Raw genomic sequence first — 22,297 nt, forward strand, 5'->3', positions numbered from 1 at the left:
ATATGATTTCAGACCACCCTGCGTTCAATATTTTGCTCGGTCTTTCCATGAAAATTGCATTTTTTGATACGCGTTTTTTAATTTTATGTTATAAATAGTCAATACAGTTAGTACCCGAAGGCACCGTGTGCTCCTCAACCGTCGATTGGAGATAATCAAACTTTCGCGTTTTTTGTACTTTAATTTTCAAGGCTATTCAATTTTAAATTTCTAATATAACTTTCAGATCGAGAAGGAAATCGAGCGCCTGGCCATCCGTACTCAGAAGGAGTTGGTCCTGCTTCACCGCGAGGGCGGCGCCAACCCGTCCGGGACCGTGCACTGGCTCAACATGCGCAGCTGGGTCAGCCAGCATCACCACGTGCGCTGTCCGCACAGGATGTTCACCAGGAAGTCGCAGTACAGGATCGTGAGTACATACAAGGGAATCAGGGGAATAGTCTTCGATTGATATGAGAAGTAGGATTTATTAGTGTGAAGGGTTCTAATGGGAGTCTGTTATGGGAGGGATGATTGTAGATAATTGAGTGACTCCTCCTTTTGATGTCTTTGATTTTATGTGTATGAATTGCTTTATTGCGTCTTGACAATTATAATGGTGTAAGTTTTTAAGTAAAACTTCTATAGGCGCGCTTAGGAAGCAAATGGACGAGAATGTAACGGAGGTCTGTTACGGCAATATCGTGTCACGTTTTTCTACTATCTGGTTTTAAATAGCTTTGATTTCATTAGTTAATTACAGGTGACGGTTACATTCCCTCTTTTGCATATTTATTATCTCGACATTAATATGTCAATCAATCATTTGTATACAGTTGAATTCTTCTATTAACCCAGACCTACTTATCATCCCCGGGTGGTTGTTAAAAACTCTTCAGTGTTCAGTATGTATGATCACGAGCCACTGTATTGCAGAGCGAGCTGTACAGCAAGGTGCTGATGTCGGAGGCGTCGGTGCACTCGGACTTCTCGCGCCTGGCGCGCTGGCTGACGGGCACGGCCGTGGGGCTGGTGCTGGGCGGCGGCGGCGCGCGCGGGGCCGCGCACGTCGGCATGGTGCGGGCTATACAGGTACCACACGCTAGGAATTCATGCCTGTAGCACACCTCCGCTACGAAACAAAAACAGCGCAACCGCTGTAAGAGTTTCGCTGTTCAACAGTACTTACGCGAAACTACTAGCGAAACCTGAGAAGTGGATCAGTAGAGAATAACAATCCAAAGAAAATATTGCTTTCGGAGTCAGAGGAGGAACTGATCTTACTGTGGTCAACTACTATAAAAAGGCGTAGTACCTAGATGCATGTATAAGTTTTTTAGTATATTCCAAATCCATTGTTCAGTTCGCTCATAAAGTTGATGATTATTACAATGACGCGTTCGACCACATACGGAACCGCACCAAAATGGCGGCCAACCGGCGGAGATGTAGACGGCGCCGGGGCAAATGAGCGAGTTCGCCGTAGAAAGAGGCAACATCATAGTCAATTTTGTTTATCAGAGCAGGAAATTTCGCTCCTGTTTCGTTGCCACAGAACTTACAACGCTCAAAGAAAATATTGCGATTTCGCTCCTTGAGTTTCATAACGGAGGTGTGCTACAGGCAATAAGAAATACTGCAAATCTATAGTTATAGTTACCGGCACGAATCTTGAGCACTCGGCAGAAGGGTGGGTCGGTCGTACACCCACGATAAAATAAAGGAAGGTCAAGTGAAGGTCAGCGCTCAAGATCCGTGCCGGTAACCAAAACTAACATTATTTCTTGTAAAGAGCGTTAAGATGGATAGTTGAAGTGCTTCATTAACTTTAAATCCATGTTATTACATTAAAGAGACTACACGGATAGCCGAGTTGTGAACTGTCTACTGTTGGACATAGGCCTCTCCAATTGTAGGCTATCGAAATCTATCTATCCATTCGTATTCCATAAGATTTAGTTTTTTACCTTTCAGAAATTCTTTTATTTCGAAATCCCTGTCTAAATTAACCGAAACCATGGTTTATTTTAAAAAGAAACATCTCAAAAAGCTCTTCTTTTACCCCACTTGTAGGAGGCAGGTATTCCCATCGACATGGTGGGCGGCGTCAGTATCGGCGCGTTCATGGGCGCGCTCTGGTGCATGGACAGGAATATCACCACAGTCACGCAGAAGGCCAGGGAGTGGTCGCAGGTATGTCGAACCTTTGAAGTATAGATATATACATTTTTAGTAAAGAATTAAACTTGACTGCGTAAGATGGTAATGAATGGTTTTATGGAAAATGATGACAGCTCCATGTGTTTTTGTTCCTCATTAAAGTCTTAACATACTTATTTTATATATCTTTTTCAACGGGTCATGATCATCCCTAATATAGATGAAAAATTCAACGCAACATCTGAAATCATGTCCAGAACCCTGGACCACGGGATCGTGATGACGTCCCTTCCACCCTGTATAACTACGATGAGTAAACCAAAGAAAAAATAAACAAGCTGTACATTCTTTAAGCTAGTCTATATACGACTACGTAACACTTAGAATAATTTAAAAACTACATATATTCTTAACGAATACTACATTGCCAGTCTTATCTGGTCCAAAATTCTCTGATCCTTAACCTCTACTAATCAAATCTAAACATCTTCCCAGAAAATGACCCAATGGGGCAAACAGCTCCTCGACCTGACGTACCCAGCCACGTCCATGTTCTCCGGGCGCCAGTTCAACGCGACCATCCGCTCCACCTTCGGGGACGTCCACATCGAGGACCTGTGGCTCCCGTACTTCACGGTCACCACTGACATCAGTTCCAGCTGCATGAGAGTACATAGACATGGTGAGTTGGGTTTCCATTTTGAGTTATGTTAAGAACTTGGTTCAGTGATTTTAGGATTTAGTTGAAGTTTTTTTGATGTCTTATATGATGGTAGTTGATAGTAATAATTAAGACACGAAAGCTATCGGGAAAATACAGCAAATTATATAAATTTTAACAGGTAACTTATGGTACTATACTCAGGTGGATGATATGTTTTTGAGTAAATGTAGTTCAATATTTTATCTATCTATACTTTACTCATTTGTTTAGGTACTCAAAAAAGGTTAATAATCTTGGTGTAACTTATTATACAATCAGAGATCAGAACACAGATATTAAATAAATAAACTATTGATATATTCTTTACTACGTTGGTTTTTAATCGCGACAGATTTGTTAAAATAAACTCAGGTAAAAACGTAAACTAAACTAAGGTTTAAGACGAAAAGTGACACTAAGATTGTTTGCTTTTGTTTAAGGCCTAAACCAGTAAAGTATAGTGAAATGCGTTTAAATCAATTATGAGGGGGTTGGACTGAGTAAAATTATTTTGCTTCCAGAATATTTGCTTCTTATAAAACTAGATGATATCAGTATTATATTAGTAACACAAAATGTTGCGAATAATTGGGTTTTGACTTAAAAAATCAAAAAGTCCGACAAATAGATTTCCAAAAAATATTGTTATGTATTTTTGCCATATCGCAATTTGTAGTATATGTAGAAATCTCGAGTGAATGTTACTTACCTGTACCATTTACCGTAAGTGGCAGAATTAACCCCACTGCCAAATGATTCACCATCTTTGATGAATTTTATCATTAAATTACGATGATTAAATTATTGATTGAATAAAGAAACAATACGTAACGAATTTTTTTTTGAAATTTACCTGACGGACTCATTATATGTTTTTGTCAAATATCATATTATAAAAGCTTTTAAATCACAATTTTATTACGGAACACGAGTGTTTGCTATATAGTTCAATACTTGATGATTCTCAATAGAAATATTGATATTTAGCTTAAGCTTCATAAAATTATCGACAAGAATATTTGTAATGTGTCAAGTTTACTTGTTCATTATACGTTTGATTTTGTTATTCATTTCTACAAATGAATTGTCACCATCGGTTTACTGACGCAACATACCCACTCCCCTCCCTGCTGACCTATCCCCTCCCGCATCCACTAACCCCTTCTCCTACACCTGTTAAGTCCAAAATTAGACGAGGAATCACGTATAAGTAAATCGATGGTTATAAAACATTATGAATATCCTGATGGAAGTTATTAGTTAAAACTAGAACTAAAAATTTAATCGAAAAATTGCCATTCCATTACTAATATTCTTTTAAACCTAAAATAAGCCGAAGTAGTATTAGTTGAATTAACACAACACATACGTGGACAGGAAATTGATTTTCGTTATTATTTTTTATATTATAATTTATAGCTTTATTTGCACTTTACTAACCCGAATTAAGTTTATTTTTGCTTCGATGAGTAATTTATTAATGGCTCCGTAAATTGTATTAGGTACGTGTTGTTTTGTTTGTGTTGCTATTTGTTGTGATACAGCAACGACGAATATGAAAAGGAAATGTGTTTCGTCTAGACTTCACTCATAGTATACTACGGTTTTGCCTGTTACTAATTTTAGGTATCGAATCATTATTTTAGGAATTAGCACATTAATCATCATTAACCGCTATGAGACTTAAAAAGTCCGAAGAAGTATTTTTCATTCGTATGGGGTATTCCTTGCTTAAAATATTTAAAGTCGTATTGGTATATCAGTTCAATATTTTAAGAATATTATAAGGTTCAAAATGGGAAAAGATCATGGTCAAAATATGTAAAAGAATGTTTCTTTCTGCTCTTACAAAATAAATGACCGGTTTACTGGCGTACAGATATGATGTTAATATGTTTGTTGCCTAGACGAAACACCTAAAAATCCCCAAATTGTATTTACATGTTGTTGCATGTCAATTAAAAGAGTATATTGTCGTAATTGCCGTCACTATCTGCTGACCAGGTTGTGACAGTATTTAATGTGTATTTATTGATGTCACCATATGGCTTCATTAGAACGGTGTTCATTCTGTTGTTCAATTCTTAAACTCACTTATTTAAACTTCAAATAAGGATAGAGAATCTTGTGCTATTTACAGTAGAACAGATGAAGAAAACGATCTAACAATAAGATTTATCGTTCTATCCTTCTTCAATAACATTAGTTAGAAAGGGACAGAGTTTAAAGTTCCGTTGTTCAACAGAATTGACGCCACTGGGAGTCAGTTGGTCGAGCCATGCGGACGCCTATACCGTCATACGATCAATATCTATGATGGCAATAGCTGTTGCAGTTTACGTGCTAATTGTGTTCATGTCATTATGTTGCCACCGGTCTCACGCAGTGACGTAATGTCTCATTGTCCGCTACAGTTTACAAGCCACACTCACTTGCATTTATATGTTTGTATGATGTCAACGTGTGTTTGTTACATGCAATTATATTTATGTGTATATGTACCCCCCACTCACTGGTTTTTTTTTGTAAAAAATATCGAAATTTTGTATTCTTATATTTTTTTTTAACAACGATACGAATCCGACATTTGCCTTTGGGAAGTTGCCATTACTATTTAAAAAGCGCTTGTGATTGGTTTACCTAACGCTAAATATTTGGGAGTTAATTATTAAATGAAAATATATTATAATATTTATCGTCCATACAATGTCGGGTTGGATGTGATATAAAGTTTGTATGTATTAATTCATCATACATCTGTCATACATTCTCTCATCTTCATGTATATGCATGAGTGTGGTTCTTAGCTTTCCTCATTTATGAACTTTATGTGTATTAATCTGTTAACTTTCATCTGTAGTTTGTCCGCAGCGATGGCGTAGCGGTTCGCTATCATCGTAGCATGATGCATGTAGTACTGTAGCAATGTCTATTCTCATCATAGATTAACCATGAGCGGCCACGTCGATGCGTCCTTCGTTTGGGTTAGTGAGCCGCGTCTATCACGTTCATTTCCTCTCCATGGACTGTGTTGTTACTGTTAACTTGACTAATGCACCTGTAGGCTGTGTAAGAAGGGTCCGTGTCGTGTGTAGGTTCCCTCTGGCGTTACATTCGCGCGTCGATGTCGCTCAGCGGCTACATGCCTCCGCTCTGCGACCCCGTAGACGGCCACCTCCTATTGGACGGCGGTTACGTCAACAACCTCCCAGGTAAACCAATCACAGCTGCGTGCGACATTGGCTCGTCGGAATGCACGCACAGGTTAGGCTGAGTGAAAATATTGTCCAGTTACAACAAAACAAAATATACCAAATTCGTTATTTTTATCTGTAGTTCTTACAACACAGTTTCCGTTTAGTTAGACACGTGAATTAGTTTTCTAATTCATATGATACTAGATTAGTACCTTACAAATTCGTACACTAGTCCTGAGTTTAGTCAATGTACAATACAAAGTATAAATTGAGAATCTCTGTAAATAGTTTGGGGTAATGTTTGTCAGGGGAATAAACGTTTAGAAACCTTTCTTTAGTCTTGTCTTATCACGAATACCTATTCACGCATCTATTTCACAAGCTTAAATCTAAATACCATTTCACGACTAATATTTCGACTTTACATTAAAAATTAAATGAATCGTTCAGAGACAAATATTGTCACTCAGTCTAGCGTTTAAAGGTAAGTGATGGCAACTGCCCGTCGTCTGTCGACCTCGCTTCATTTGGTAACAATAAAAAAACAACTGTATTTCAAGGCCTTAAGATTAATTTTCGGCTATCTCTTGTATGTAAGAAACGACCTTATGGTAGTGCCTTAAGGTTCACTTCTATTTAATGCCGATTAAACAAACAAAAAGAGACTCTACGCCCAAGTCTTAAGGTCCATTTCCCCTGTTACCACTGAAGCCTGGTCCACGGTACATGGACGGAGTGTTGCCAGGTGTACTGTGGAGGTACTGCCGCGCGTCCATGAGCATCGCGGGGATATTCCCCCCCATCTGTGACCCCATGGACGGACACTTACTGCTCGATGGGTGCTACGTCAACAATGTACCCGGTAATGTATTGGGGGATGATCTTTGGTTACCGTTTGTTACGTTTCATATAAAGAAAGAACTATTTAGCTGTCATAACAGCAATGTATATTAGCTAAATAGGGTAGCCGACCCCAACATAGTTGGGAAAAGGCTAGGCCGATGAACAGCACTGTAAAATATAGACTCCTAATAGTTCTAATAGGATTTTTGTTTTGTTTTTCAAGTGGTCTAAGCTTACCACTTAATCTGAGTGCAGGCTTTGACTCTTTCGCCGGATGTAATTAGGTTTTTAGTAGCAATAACAAATACCATAGGTATTTCATATTACACTATTACAGAATAAAATCATATTTTTATTTGCCGACCATACTAGTTGTAAACTTAAACATATTAGAAGTAAAAAATGTTTGAGATGTGACTCATCTCAAACAATCAATCATCATTCAATTATGAAAAAACCGGGCTAAAATACTGTTGACATATTAGCCTGGACATGTCTATAATATTTTAATTGTAAAATTCACAGCGGATGTGATGAGGTCACTGGGTGCTAAGCACATCCTGGCTATTGACGTGGGGTCCCAAGATGATACGGATCTCACTAACTACGGCGATGACCTGTCCGGCTGGTGGCTGTTGTGGAAGAGGTGAGGAGACGATGTGTTTTATACAATACTAGATGATCTGGTGAACTTAATTGTGTGTGATTTGTGTAAAGGAACCAGGGGCCTACCGCCATGTCTTAAAGTAGAGAAGTAGTTTAGTAGAGGATGCCGTTCTAGGCCGTGTGCCTGTGTGTAAAGCGTGGTGCCTAAGTAATCACTAGTCAAAAATACTTTGGCCCTGGATAATAATAATAATATTTATGTTCCAGATGGAATCCGTTCACGACACCCGTGAAGGTTCCCAATTTACCGGATATTCAAAGTAGACTGGCTTATGTTTCCTGCAATCGACAATTGGAGGTAAGCTGTTTATTTATTTTTGAAGCCTTATTTTGTCTGAATGAGCTATTTCTCAAATAATTTTGTTTGGGGAAGGGGTAGTCTTCCTTTTACGATCTTCTCAACAAAAAAAAGCTCCGCATTATAGATGAAATCCTTGTATCCTACCCCGGGGAGTTATAAACATCAAATCGCATGCACCCAGACTTGAAACAAGCTTTTCTTCCTCATATTTTTCTTCATTAACTCTTAATAATTTAGCCGTATTTTCCACTTCGTAATTCCAGGAAGTAAAGAAGTCCGACTACTGCGAGTACATCCGGCCCCCCATCGACGCGTACAAGACGCTGCAGTTCGGTTCGTTCGACGAGATCCGCGAGGTCGGCTACCGACACGGCGCCGCCTACTTCGAGGGGCAGCGGCGCGGCGGCGGCGGCGGCGTCAGCGGGGCCGCCGCAGAGGGCAGGCGGCCCGACGCGCCGCCCTCGCTCACTGAGTCAGTATAGCGAGCAACATACACGTTATCGTGACTTATATTGACAGAAAAGAATACGGGGATTACCGCGAATTTCACCTTCATTAGCCCGACGTTCAGTCTGCTCGTGACCACAGCCAGTGTAACCCAGTCGAAACGTCGTTAATCCCCATATTCTTTTATGTTAATAAAATTCTTTATCCCGAAAGTTTAAATATAAATATATCGTGACTTTTTATTTTACGAAGATCTCACATGATTCCAATCTCAGCTGATACACCTTAAAAAATTTAAACAAAATCATCTTTCCGCATACCCCCGAGTAGGCAAACATTACCGAGTAGGTAAATTTCGACTACCCGACAAGCAGTTCTTGTTACGTGTGTAACAAGAACTTAAATTCCTTATGGCGTCCAAATAGTAAGATCATGAATGTACAGACGGCGACGTCCCGGTGACAGACCCCACGCTTTCCGAATGAACCTGCAACGCTGACCAAGTAGGTTTCAATACTGGTATCGAAAACGTTTGGTTGTTTTACTAATCGCTAGAGTGATCAATGTTCATATCATCCGACGATGTCTTTGCGTAGTCTAGGACTAAACAGTAGGCTATATTTTTATGTATTCTCTTCTACCATTGTTTTTGGTGTGTCTTCTGAGTTTTTTGACTTGTCTGAGCTGGTGTCGAATATACAAGGTGTATTGAAAATGTATGGATTTATTTAAAACATTGTTACTTCCCAAGCAAATGGTCAAGTCTCCTAAAAAAGCCAAAATAACAACAATGCTATTTAATTTTTTTTATGTATATCTATAAAAATAATGTTTGATTGCAAGCTTTAACATGATGTCATCTCCGACCACGCATTTCTATGACACCTTGTATAAAACCGACACAAACATTTGTACATTACCAACAACGACATTCAGAACTCTAAAATATTCATTCAAATAAAACTCTGCGCCTTTTCGTATTTCCAGCTATACATTCACGGACTTAGCTCAGATGGTATGCTCGGTCCGGACCGCCCGTGACGTCGACAACGAGTCCTCTTCATCATCAGACTACGAGGAAGACCAGAGGCACTTTGAGGGGTACGCTTCGGAGCCCAGCGCTGGGATACTCGAGGTAAGACTGATGGACTCAGTGATTACAGTTTAAGTTGATATAAAATGAGTTTTGAATAGGATCTCAGGTGCTGCAATTGAAAATATATAATGTACATCGTTTTGTTTGATTGTGATCTCTTATTTATTGTTGACTGTAACAGGAGCGGTTTTCGACTTTTTTTTCTTGATTATAACCTTTTTAAATGATAAGTCTTGATTTGTTTGTTCATTTTCAGTATCATTTTTGTGTGTTGTTTTACTCAAGTCATCTTTTGATATGTCATTGTATTTTTTCTTTGTTTCAACTAAACTCTTTTCATTATTATTTCTTAATATTGTTCGTGTTAATGTTACAAAAATAGTGTTCCGACCAAATTAACTACCTTATGTAAATTGTTAATGTCTACTTACAACCTTTAAAACTTTTAAAAAGTTCTCAATTAAAATTCAACAAAATTGAATTACGACCCACTCCGACGATAAATTGTGTACTTGTATGTGGACCTAATTGTATTTTAAAATCAAAAAGAAATAAACTTGTGGTAAGTCATGATTCAATTTTGTCGATAGAGACCAAATTGGTTAACTACCGGCAACTTTCGATCCACCATACACTATGGGTTGTAATCCAACCATCGCCCCATTCACCTTCAATAACTAACGTTGTATGTATATACATTCTGAAACCCTGCATATGTTCAGATGTCTTCAAGCGTTGAGGACGGAGTGCCGGCGTGGATCAGTGACACGGAATTGGTGGGGAAACATAAACAGCACCGCACCCTAGTTGTTCACAATATGGTTTTATGCATCTCTTTCTTATTTACAAAGCTGTGACGTCACTGGTTTGGGTTGCCTTTTATGTTTATGTTGGGCAGACGATGCTTTATGTATATTTTTTCTGAGGTGATAATGGACTTATAATGAATGCTGTGTTAACATAACAGTGGATTCTGAACGCAAGAAAACTATGGTTCTAAGTAAACAGTAGATTGCAGAATAATAGTGGCAGAACGTTAGTTAAGCCGACTGCTTCAAGAGTTAGAGTTAGACGCATTATAATCCTTTACTAAAAGTCGCCGCAAACGCGTATATTTCCTTAAACCCCTCAATACTTCCAGTAATTAACGACTCGATGTTCTCTTTGAGTGAAATGAGTTTAGCACCTATTTGCTCAACTATACGTTTAGTTACGTAAAGTTTCACGCTGTAACGGTGAATGTTCAATACTCATCTGGTCACATAAAACAATCAAATAACGCCATATTTCTCCAGCAGATAATTTACGTTAGCATCGTCTGCTTAGCGTCTTACTATCTGTAAAAGTGATAACTTGCAATTTTTGGGCATAGACAGGTTTTATTAAGAATTTAAGGCTGTAATAATGACACTCTAATCGATATCGTTTTGACATTGAATATTGTTTAACTATTGTGGTCTATCGGCGCGGCAGCGAAGTTGCTCAGTGAAATTCACCCCGTGAGGTCCTTATTTGTCTCTGTTCGAGCTGTCACTGGCAATGATCGAAAAGTAGATTTCATAATTAATCAGTGCACGGAGTTTTAGCATTGGATTTCAATACTTATCAAAATATTTACACAAAACCAAAATTAGCAAGTTATCACAATACGTCACATATAAAATTTTCGTATCCATTTTCTAATAAATGCAAAAGGATACGAAAATTTTGTCTTAATAATATTAATAAACTTTAATTTATCTTTAGTCGCATCTGAAAGAAGGCAAAATTTAAAATCTATACCTTTCTAAACTTGTAATCCCTGCTTACTCCTTGGGAACTTACAAGCATGATATACCACAAATTAACAAAAAAATGGTGTTTAAATCCTGTATTTAAAAAACTGTTTAATCCTAAACCAGGCGCCATTACTCTAAACTGAAAATAATAACCATTTGTAATATAATACTCGTGTTACTTCCACCTAACATTCCTTTTAGCCTTATTTTAATAATAATTAACCATTTCCTTGCCCCGTTAGTCTTTTGGCGGGGCAGGGAAGTTGTTAACGTTTTGGATTTAATTTCGTAATTTTATTAGCGCTTGACTGATTCTAACAATAAACTTTTTTATACATAAGTCAAGTAACGTTAATAAAAAGCTTTTTAATTTAATTGTAATAAAAAATTAATCTTTAATAATACTATTTATTGATAAATATTAAGATCAAATGTTTGGGATGGTTTAAGTCAACTAATGGTTACCTAACTATTTTATTAATGTTATGCAAACAAAATACATGCATGTTAATTTAATTCAATTCCAATCTTACCCTAATCGTTGTCGTAACTTTTCATTTAACAGAATGCACTGCTATTTATTCCTGCCTTATCATAGCAGCCTGTCATGTTTATCTTTTTTAGAGTTCCTTAAATAAAAAAGGAACTTTAATAAGAACTCATAACTGATATAAACTATTTCACTTTTCAATATCTGAGTGCTATTTCTTTTGCTAAACATTTTTATAGATGCTCAAGGATTTCTGCAAAGCCTAAATGATAACTCAATAAACGGCTTGCTGAAATCTTTGTTGTCCATTCACTAGATTTTTTCAAGACTGAGTTCATAACGTTATTGGAAATACAGTTTCTTGTATCCACTTATCTCAATTATATTTGATATTTTGATGCTTTTTAGTTGTCAAGGACTTATCAGCTGCAGCAGTATTGAATACTAATCTTAATTTTGTATATGTACAGGAGGGATTAAGAACACGTCGTGTGGGTGGTTCGCTCTCACTCTCTGAAGACGAAGTGGACTCTGAGGCGGAGGTTTACGACCCTCTGAATAAACGCGGCGGAGCCAGGTGAGACCCCACACTGCACGACCTGTGCAAAGCGTTGTACCAGTACGTCACGCCCAACGTACTGGGCCAAGTGTCGACCCCAGAGGAATCCCACGATATAAAACCGCTGTAGACGGTGATACGACAGTTGGTTCATGTCTATTGCTAGACATAGGCCTACAATGTGAGTTAAGTGTGCGTTCCTAACTGTCAGGTGATATAGTGGCATATTAGAGACACTAGTGTTGTGCTCGTTGATTCAAACGTCTTTTGTAACGTGATGTCATCAGAACATTGTTTATAAAGATGGATTGTTAGTTTAAACGCTGCAATTTTATACTTCAGTGGTGTAAAGTATTTCGAGAAAAAGTGAGTAGTTACTGTTTAACAGTTGGTACTATTGTGTGCGTTGAATATGTGACTTGCTTTGAATCCAGTGTTTGACTGTAGCTAGGTAAACAGTGTGGATTCCAATCAATACTATTGATTGTTCGGAGTGATGTATGTAGGAGTGAATTACTGCATGATGCAGTTACAGTGAGATTTTACTTAAATATTGAACGGAACGGTTATTGAAATTATACTTGTAAATATTGGAAATGTTCCGCAGTATAATATAGGATTCGCAATTGTAGGCCAAATAAAATTTAATTTTGTAAAGATAACGATACAATTCATTCATTTTTCACCATTAATACACAAATCCTAAGATATTATGACTTTGCTTAAATACAGCAATAAAAAAAAGTCATACTAGTCCAATCAAAATTTGTATTAATAGCGAAATACAGAAGCATCAATTTTTATAATTCGCTGATGTTTCATGCTGTCTTAGTCACTTTAAAGCAGCCATACTTAATCTACAGCATTTGTCTTGGGCCCATCTGTACTAACGAATTTATTGTAAACCATTTTAAATTTCGTGCTACAATTCCCATAAAAATGATTTTCTAGTGACCCTTATGAGCGAATGTTTGAGTATGGCTTCTTTAAACCTTAGTATAGACACAGATAAACCTTAAAGAACGTGATAAAGTTGTGTTCTTGTATTCACCATGACTGCTTCTCCTTGCAATGCAATTAGTTGTAGTTGTAGATAGCACATGCACAATAATATAAAAGACATACCTTATTATGAGGTAACTGTTTCAGTATTCCAATAAAAAAAATATCAAGTAATTAAATTTGTAAATATCATAATTTGTCACCAAATAAAATATTTCATATTAAAATAAATGCTAAAGGTATATAGTTAGTGCAGCTATAGCAAAATTTGAGGCTCCTATTTCAGATGTGATAGTCGATTTTGCTTATTACCGTTTTTTAAAACCTACCTATTTATGGATCTGGCTACTAGATCCCTACTCCCTACTAATATTATAAATGCGAAAGTAACTCTGTCTGTCTGTCTGTTACGCTTTCAAGTCTAAACCACTGAACTGATTTTAATGAAATTTGGTACAGAGATAGAGTTGACCTTGAGAAAGAACATAGGATAGTGTTTATCCCGGACTTTTGAAGAGTTCTCTTGGAAACGCGATATAACCGACCTCGAAAAGCTAGTATAGAATAAAATTATAACACTTTTGTTAAAAAGAAATCTTGTCATAATCATAGTAGCCAGGAACTGCGATAGATAGAACTTTGAAATAAGGTAAGGCTGTATATCCAACACCATAGATGAATGTAACCATAGATTTAGCCACGCATTTTAGAATTGCCTTTACCATAGTCGTATCTTTAGGGTTTTCATATTTACAGATATAGCAATGTAAAAACATACATACTCATTTCTATGCAACAAATGTCGTCTAAGATCTTCCAGTTTTAACAATATAGTGAAATATATCTATTATTGTTTGTATTATCATGCTATGAATACTTACTGTATTAATTTCTTCCATATTTTTATGAAGGTTCTGTCCTAGGTATCAACAACATCAATGCAATAGACTTTACAACGTGTCTTGGTAACGCCCAATCAGATTTTAAATATATTTCTTTACGTGGTATAAAACAAATTTCTTCAAGCAAGGAATAACGAAAAGTTATTCCGAAAGTAAGTGAACCTCTCATAAAACTTTTGATCTACTCAGTTTTGCGTGGAAACCCAATTTTTGCTAATATATTTATTTTGGTAAAGATAATTTCTGATTTGATTCAGCTATGGGAGCCAATTGTCATAGATGTTTCGTTAAAGAAAATTCTTTATTTCCATGTAGAGAAATATATTTCAAATGTGACTGGGATCTGGTTAAGTAATTTGTATTTTATACTTATAATAATAAAATACTCATTTATGTAAGTTTTCATTTTGAAGACTAATTGCACAAATTGTAGTGTTCACTATAATAATGTTGGTTGTTTATAGTTAACCTAAGTTCAACCAAAAAAATACCTTATTTGAAATAGATAATATCCATTTTTGTATGAAAATGCTTTCATTGCTCTGTGCAAAATATTTATTTGTTTACTGTAATATTCTGATATTGCAACGGAGGCCTTTTTTAGTATCTCGGTAAAGCCAAAAATAATTTAAAAGACAAGGAAAACTAGTAAGAGTTAGAACAGTTTCTATATTTTATTTGGTTGTTTTAAACGAACAAATATTTGTATAAATAACCTAAAACTTGTTTTCAGTCTTTTTTTACTTGGAAATAATTGCCGTGATTTTATTTATTTCGTATTATTTTCGTGTAAAATAATTTTAAAATGCTTTTTATACTTACTTTGTTTTACATTGCCCTGCATATGCACATGTATCTTATAACGTGTTACTGTTCCGGTAGCATAGACACTGTAGATATTAAAAAATATTTAGTCTATGGACTGAATCTAGCTTTAAGATTGCCTCGAGGCACAAAACGTGTTTAATGAAACCAAATGTCTAGCTCAAATATTGTAATTCGTATAATTTTATTCAATAAATGCTTATAAGTAAGTAATTGAGTTTTAAATATTATTTAAATACCCTAAATACTCACCCTCATGATTGTATTTATTGACAGTCCGCGTCGAAGAAATAAACGAATATACAAAAATATAAATAAGTGTTAGTCACGTATTAGTAACTTTTATGAGATAATATTTTCATTTTTTATTATAATAAGTTTTGTGAAGTCAACTCATAAATTTTTAGATGAAACAGTTTACTCACGCTTGCTTATTGGGATGATGGACGCGGTTGCGAAACCGTAAGTTGAACTGGCTGACAGTTCGACTCGTGACTCCGCCGCCGCGTCAGCTCATAATTGTGGTTGGGCCCAAAACTGGTCGGGCAATCCCGATAAAACCGCGTGAGTAAACTGCTATCTCAAATATTTCTAACTAATCATTTTAAAGGCCTAACCTTGCGTTTAACAAAGCCAGCACTATGTTTATGGATGTGTAAGACTTTACCGGTTTTTGTGCGGTTGCTACCCTTACGAATTCAGCCAAGGGTAGAATCCCCACAAACTAAAATAAAGTTGCTGGCTTTGATAAATGCAAGGTCAATGTATATTTTTAAAGGACGAAAAACCACCTTCTGTCAATGCAGGTATGGTTCAAAGTTGATAAGCATTATCAGGTGAGCCTTGACTTCCTGTACTCTCCTAACATAGCTGGTCACGTTCACAGCATGGATGCTGTCTCCGTAATCACTCTTGATAGTCTCCACATTTTCTATGCACATCGTCCTGTAGTTGTGACCAGTCTCCAGCCCGAAGGTCGTGGTCTCCGACGTGCCGTCCCACTGCTCGTGGGTCCTGATCTTGATACTTTTAATTTTCTTCTCCCAGTGTTTCTTTATGTGCGCCCTGATGTCCGGACTGTCGCACAGGTTGATAAGAACCTGCAAGGATCTTAGTTGCAGCACCGGCATGTTATGCGACACGCACAGAGTCACCAAACGCTTCGTCAAATCAAACGAAAATTCCTTTGCCCTCCATTTTCCCCTTGTTGTTAACGTCGTGTAGCCCATCAGACCTACGGCAGCGATCAGCACCTCTATGTCCGGAGACACGAGGTAATTCCTCAAGTAGTGCGTCAGATCATGCTGGTCAGCCAGCTTCTTGCCGACACTGTGTTTCAAAAGCTGCATCATACAATCCATAGCAGCGGCTACGATTCTAGTTTCCTGTTGTTTCATCAGTTTCTTCATCACTTGAAACGCGTTCGCTTTTAGAGCTGGAACCGGATCCCATTCGGACAAATTTTTCAGGGAATTCAAATGGAATATTACGATTGCCATGTGATCATCCTTGATCATTTTTAGAAGACTTACGATAATTTTGTCATTTTTCATGATGATTTCGCAGGAGCACCTGTCTCTGGTCAGTGTTTTGAGACAGAGCGCTGCAGCGTATCGGATCTCCTTGCGGTCTCGCATGATTAAGTAGATGAGGTGGTCGATGACGACGGGCCGGGACATGATGCGCTGCCGGCCCTGGTGGTAGTTGCAGAGGTGCGTGAGGATGTAGGCCACCTTCTCCCGGACGATGGGGTCGCGGTCTTGCATCAGGTCTATCAGTCTATACACTATGTTCAAGTTTATTAAGAATATTGCATTCTCAGATATTTGGACCTGGAAGGTAACTTTACTTTAATATTATTGTTTAACAAGATAAGGTATACTAAACTATTTGTCTTTTTACTATTTGCATATCTACTTCTTGTTACAACGTTTAAATAATAGAAAACCGGTCAAGTGTTACTTGAATCCGCGACAATGAGGGGTAAATATACAAAAACGGTCACCCATCAAATTTATATTTGTGTAAATCTCGCCATCAAGTCGACAGACGGATAGACAGCCAGCGGAGTCTTAGTAATAGAATTTCGATTTACCATTTGGGAACGGAACTAAAAACAAAATGCAAAATCACAAATACCTGATCCAATATAGAATGTATAGCCTGCAGCTGTACTAAACTGTCTTCAGAGTTTAGTTCCCTGTTGATGAGCCTTAGCCCGCGGCGGCCGAAGCCAAGGTGTGCCCTCGTGATGTCCACCCACGGGGCAAACATCGACGGCTGCATTGACTCCAACCGTTGGGCTGGGGGTATCTCTTAAAGAAAGACGAGGATTTACCTATTAATAATGATAAATAAAACGCTCAAGTGTGACTCGGACTCGTAACGCTCAGGTTCGGCACAAATAAATGAAAGAACACAAATTAGCAAGAACCTCATTTTTTTGAAGTCGCTTAGTAAAAATTGGTCACCAATCAAATTGATGACCCTGCAACCTGGTTGCTTATATGCTTATTTTCATTATTTGTTGTCATGGCGGCTTGGCGGCAACAGAAACGTATCATCTATGTCAATTGTCTAGTTATCACGGATTATGAGAAACAGCCCGGCGACAGACGGATCGAAGGGTAGTGGAGCCTAGGTCATGAGGCTCCGATTCTACTGTTTCGATCATCAGGTACATGCCCTTGTATTTATTTAGGTAAGTGGTGCTTCGCAGTTTCACTCGTAGACTCGCATATTAATTTGGTCGACCCGTTTCAGCATGAACAGAGGGTCTCCCACCTCATCTTGAATTAATATTATTGCGGGTTTTGAAGAGATAAGTCTGCTATCGGAGTTTGTTTGAATCTTTGAGAGTAGGTACTTACCATCATGAGGGTCAAACTGCTTCTTCCTCATAGCCCTCCGGACCGCTTTGTTGATGACCCTAGGGTTCATCGCGATGGTCAATTGGAGATACGAGTTTTTATTTGGACAAAACATGATTCTGCTTGTAAATGTAACCAAAAATCTTGATTATAACACCACAAACTCCTACGATAAATATTACAAAATAATTGACGATTTTGATTGACGTTTTGTCACATTACAAAAATTTTGAAGTTTTTTTTGTGTCTCTGGGTTGATTTTTGTTGGGTAAAGAGGCGAGGTTTCTTATCAAGTTTTGTAGTCTTTGTATATTCGGTTTGTGCAGCAATTGCATTGTATACATGTGTTTTGTTCTTATTTATCTACCGAAATCCAAATAAAATATCGTTTGGTTTTCTAGGAATTAAAATAAAACTTGAAAGTGATATCTTATAATTGTAATTACCAAAAACAAATTTGCAATTTAACTACCTACAGCACTTCTAAATGAACTATACAAATGATGAAAGTTATTTTCAAACAAAATATCGTAGTCATCTTCCGCCTAGACAATAGAACTCCATCTACCGCTTGAGCGGTAGTCGGAAACCCTTCCTCCTACACTTGGTGTCCACAATCAGCTGCGCCTGCCTCTTCAGGTAACACCGCGAAGGGATATCCTCGTCATCTTCAGATGCTGAAATACCAAGTAAAATAACGAGTAGACAATTTGTATGGGTACTGGAAAATAATGAAATATCTGGAGATGACATTTCTTTGCCTTGTAACTCTGGGTCTAGAGTAGATGAAGCGTTAATCTGAAGTTTTCAGCGATTTTCTCAACTTGTTACGTTTCGCTAGCATTGACGCTCCTGATGCTTCTGGTGATTCTTAGACATCTATATTTTTTTATTTGGCTATTTAAAATAAATTGACGCATACCAAATTATAAACAACAATCAACTTCTGTTGCAATTCTTTTAGTTTTGCTTTATAAGGCTTACAGCAACCAATGAAGTCTTACTTTGTGCTTTAACCGGCTCCTTCGTCACCAGCTCCTTGTATGTGGGTATGTTCTTCTCCGATTCCTTGTGAGTGCTGTGGCTCTGCCCGCTGAGCCCAGCTACTGATGCTGCCGCGCTGGTCGGCTGGAAAATGACAAAGTGCCAAGTAGGTAAATACCAATCGCCGAAACTAGGAGATGCTTAATTCTTATATTTTTCTGTATTATTTAATTTCACTTTAAAAGTCATTTTTTTTCCTATAATAGGAGCAAAATAACTTTTACATCACAATTTGACAGCCAATATCGTGACAGTACAAACACGCACTGGGTCCTTCCAAAGTCCCATTTTTACAAGGAAGAAGGATTCCGGAAAATCCTTCGCGTTCCTCGGGGCAAAATTGTATCTACTCAATATCTTAAAGATAAATAATTTTTGATACGAATAACTCACGTTAGAAGGCACCATGATAATAGTATTATCCTTCTGCTTTTCCTTAACATCTTCTACTTTGAGCCTCGCCTTCTCGTACCGTGTGGTCAGCACCTGCACCAGTTCCTGCACGTCTCTAGCTTCGGCCGTCCATTCTGGCATACTGGGCTCTGGAATGATCTGAAAAAAAAATGCGGGAAACCATTTAATTTATTTAGGGAATTTTGTCAGGACTCGTGTATGAGAATAACACAGATAAATAATTTAAGACTAAGTTACACCGTTTGTAAGTCGTTCAGTTCAGGTCAGAAAGAGACACAAATCAAGAACATACATTTTAAAAAGCTTTAAATAAGAGAATGTTTGACGTGCCAGTCTAATATTCTCTAAATATTCTGGAATCTAAATTTGGAAAAAAAATGGATTTGACAACGGATATCTTACATCCAAAAGCTTGCACAGGTCATAAAGCAGTCTCTTGATCTCTAGCAACAAATTCTCCAGCTCATCCATATTCTTCTCCAACTCCTCGTATATTGCGTTCTCTGCTTCTATCTCTTCCTTCAACGCCGTTATTTGATCTTGGGCTCTGGGGAAAATGATTTAGATCACTGTTTTTCTCGTTATAGTAAAGAGTTGGATGGGTCACAAATTTTTAGTTATATTATTAATGACAGCTTTATGCACCGAGAATAGAGAAGGCTTTTACTCAGGCTGCAAGTGAGGTTCTAGGCTGTACATTGATAACAACTATTTTTTTTAATCAACAACCTTATTCTGGACTACTTAATAAGGACCATTTTCTTTTACTTATTCTATACCGTTGGTACTTTGATGTAGAAGCGTGGGTACAGTAACAGCCCCAATAGTCCCAAGCCACTGAACAGATAAGTACTGATCTATTTCGATAACTGCGGGTCTGATTTGATAGAAGGGCTTAATAGTAAAACAATGATTGACACGAGAAACTCTAGTCTAGGATTGATACACGGAGCTATTCTTTGCAGTTATAATTTTTGTTTACTGGTTCTTTAAAACAAAGAATATTCGGCCTGTTTCATTAAAGCGCCCATAGGAATTAACTTAGCAATATTTCATCTGATATTTTTATTGTACGTGAAAGGAGAAAACCAAACTCCATAGAAACTTGGGCCTGGCGTTACAGAGCTGGAATTTTGCCATAAATTAGAGAACTTAGGAAGATTTCACGAGTCCAATTTTCACGACACTCAACAATGGCCAAATTGGTAAAATCAGACAATGTTTACACTGATTGTTAGTCTTAGCGAAACCTCCTTTTTAAAGTGAAACCTCCTTCTCAAGATCCTTAGTGAAACCTCCTTCAAAACCTGGGACCTGACAAGCGGTGCGCTATAAAGGACGGAGCGCGCTTAGCAACGCTCTCTCTCATGTCTCTCTCTCACACTCTCTGCTGTCGAGATCGCTGGAACATATGGCCGTCTCCTGCGTTGTATTTATTCAACTGTAGCGCTTGCAATCTACCATGATGAGGTTTAGGTACCTACCTACTTACTTAAAAAGCGATAAACTCAGATTAATATTCGTGAAAACTTCAGCAGAAAACTGTTTACTAGATAAGGCCTACTTAGATCAATAATGACATATTTAAACATTGTATTTACTACCAGGGGATTTTTTGATGCTATCTGAAATTACAGTAAACTGAGATTGCAACAATAGGTTTATTAAAATAAAAACTGTATTATTAAGATCGTTCTTTATTAACCACCTTCGTTAGGATTATCGTAATATAATAATACAGGAATTGTGCAGGAGTAAAATTGGTCCATGGTGTGGGCACAGCACCCAACCAATCTTCGAATTTCTATTGTGTTGCAGCGGTCTGTTGCTATTCCACCATTAATGAACTCATGGTACAGTATCCACCAATCGTCAGAAGAGCAATATCCAGATCCGGTTTTCCAGCAAAGGTCAGCAGGAATCCAGGCATCCAATATGCAAGCAAGGGTCAGTCAGAAGGCAATCAGTTTCGGAGTCCAGTATTCGAGCAGAGGTTTAATATTGTAATAAATCTCGAGAATTTGAAAAACACATTCACGCGCTCGAAGATACGAAAAGCGAATGTCACTTATGAAAGCACGATGACAATTATCAGACGTTGACATTGGCATTTGACATTTGCTAGTGTAATCCATGTGAAATAAATGAATCGATGCGTTAAAATCGATTTTTTCTATTATTTATTTCCTTTAATGATTTTTTAATCGTGCTTACATAAACAAGTTATTAGACACCAGATTTTTTATTTTACAATTATTTGAATATAAAAAAAGGAATTACACTAAAATAAAGGCTAAGGCTGATCTATATTTGCCCAAAGAATTAGTATTGCCATACAACACTGGCAATACTAATTCTTATTCTTCTGGGTACGTTTCCCGATTTTAGCAATGATGAAGATGTCTTTTTTGACGCTTTGTAAATAATGTATATTTTTCATTTTATATTGATATAGTTTTAAAAATATAATATCCGCTAAATCGATTATATCCTAGGTACACTCTATTGTTTAATGCTAGTGTTTGCAAATGAAGTTATGTACAATAAAATAAATACTTTAACGGTTTACAAAGGTTGTTTTAAATAGAAAAATAGAATGTACTTTTTTTTAGACTTGGCCATTGTAATTGAGGCTAATATTTAAATGGGTAAACAAAGAAAAATAGTAGAATTTTTTGGTACATATTTCATTCGTGTAACGGCTAGGCCCAGAATCGGGTTTCTCCTTTACTAGTGTATGCGCTTTGGATCAATGCTATTTATTTATGTAAGTAGTTTTATTTCGACTTAATTCCTGTTTTTTCAGGATCCCTCATAAGCTAAAAGACGTATGTTTCTTACTCATCTTTATCCTTGACGGAGGCAAACTTGAAAGCCTCTAATTCAGCCATGAGCGTGGTCTGCGTCTGTTCTAAGCCCAGCTTCTCTTCTTCTGTAGTCTGCTGTAAGTAGTTGAGACGCTGAGATGTCTCGCGTTGAGCTCGGAACCGGTCAAACACTTCTTCTGCGTCCGTCACTCCT

At 37.4% G+C, this 22,297-nt stretch overlaps 3 protein-coding genes across 5 annotated transcripts in view; 1 reads left to right on the forward strand and 2 right to left on the reverse strand.

The window, feature by feature from the left end:
- Positions 1 to 13,376, forward strand: part of LOC113494571 (neuropathy target esterase sws) — a 32,116-nt gene extending 18,740 nt beyond the window's left edge. The window contains exons 19-29 of one of the 3 annotated variants that reach the window (XM_026872966.1): positions 227 to 409; positions 916 to 1,071; positions 2,053 to 2,172; positions 2,635 to 2,821; positions 5,938 to 6,054; positions 7,408 to 7,528; positions 7,756 to 7,846; positions 8,113 to 8,321; positions 9,284 to 9,431; positions 10,115 to 10,168; positions 12,131 to 13,376. In XM_026872966.1, the coding sequence (XP_026728767.1) occupies positions 227 to 409; positions 916 to 1,071; positions 2,053 to 2,172; positions 2,635 to 2,821; positions 5,938 to 6,054; positions 7,408 to 7,528; positions 7,756 to 7,846; positions 8,113 to 8,321; positions 9,284 to 9,431; positions 10,115 to 10,168; positions 12,131 to 12,241 (1,497 nt within the window). In that variant the 3' untranslated portion in view covers positions 12,242 to 13,376. Of the gene's footprint in view, positions 1 to 226; positions 410 to 915; positions 1,072 to 2,052; positions 2,173 to 2,634; positions 2,822 to 5,937; positions 6,055 to 7,407; positions 7,529 to 7,755; positions 7,847 to 8,112; positions 8,322 to 9,283; positions 9,432 to 10,114; positions 10,214 to 12,130 lie in introns of all 3 variants that reach the window. The other 2 variants (XM_026872965.1, XM_026872967.1) reach the window with 2 other exon arrangements.
- Positions 13,377 to 15,102: 1,726 nt separating this feature from the next.
- LOC113494573 lies at positions 15,103 to 18,068 on the reverse strand. Its single transcript, XM_026872971.1, has 3 exons — positions 17,819 to 18,068; positions 17,088 to 17,263; positions 15,103 to 16,780 (listed from the first exon to the last, which is right to left on the reverse strand). Exons 1-3 carry the CDS (start codon positions 17,931 to 17,933, stop codon positions 15,746 to 15,748), a joined length of 1,326 nt encoding a protein of 441 aa, XP_026728772.1. The 5' UTR covers positions 17,934 to 18,068; the 3' UTR covers positions 15,103 to 15,745.
- A 191-nt stretch (positions 18,069 to 18,259) lies between these two features.
- Positions 18,260 to 22,297, reverse strand: part of LOC113494014 — a 13,537-nt gene continuing 9,499 nt past the window's right edge. Inside the window, exons 2-6 of the mRNA XM_026872129.1 lie at positions 22,118 to 22,295; positions 19,679 to 19,823; positions 19,256 to 19,414; positions 18,823 to 18,946; positions 18,260 to 18,495 (exon numbers count right to left, since the gene is read on the reverse strand). Of these exons, the coding sequence (XP_026727930.1) occupies positions 18,383 to 18,495; positions 18,823 to 18,946; positions 19,256 to 19,414; positions 19,679 to 19,823; positions 22,118 to 22,295 (719 nt within the window). The 3' untranslated portion in view covers positions 18,260 to 18,382. The remainder of the gene's footprint in view (positions 18,496 to 18,822; positions 18,947 to 19,255; positions 19,415 to 19,678; positions 19,824 to 22,117; positions 22,296 to 22,297) is intronic.

Source organism: Trichoplusia ni, chromosome 5, assembly GCF_003590095.1.
Source record: "Trichoplusia ni isolate ovarian cell line Hi5 chromosome 5, tn1, whole genome shotgun sequence".
NCBI classification, from domain to species: Eukaryota; Metazoa; Arthropoda; class Insecta; order Lepidoptera; family Noctuidae; genus Trichoplusia; species Trichoplusia ni.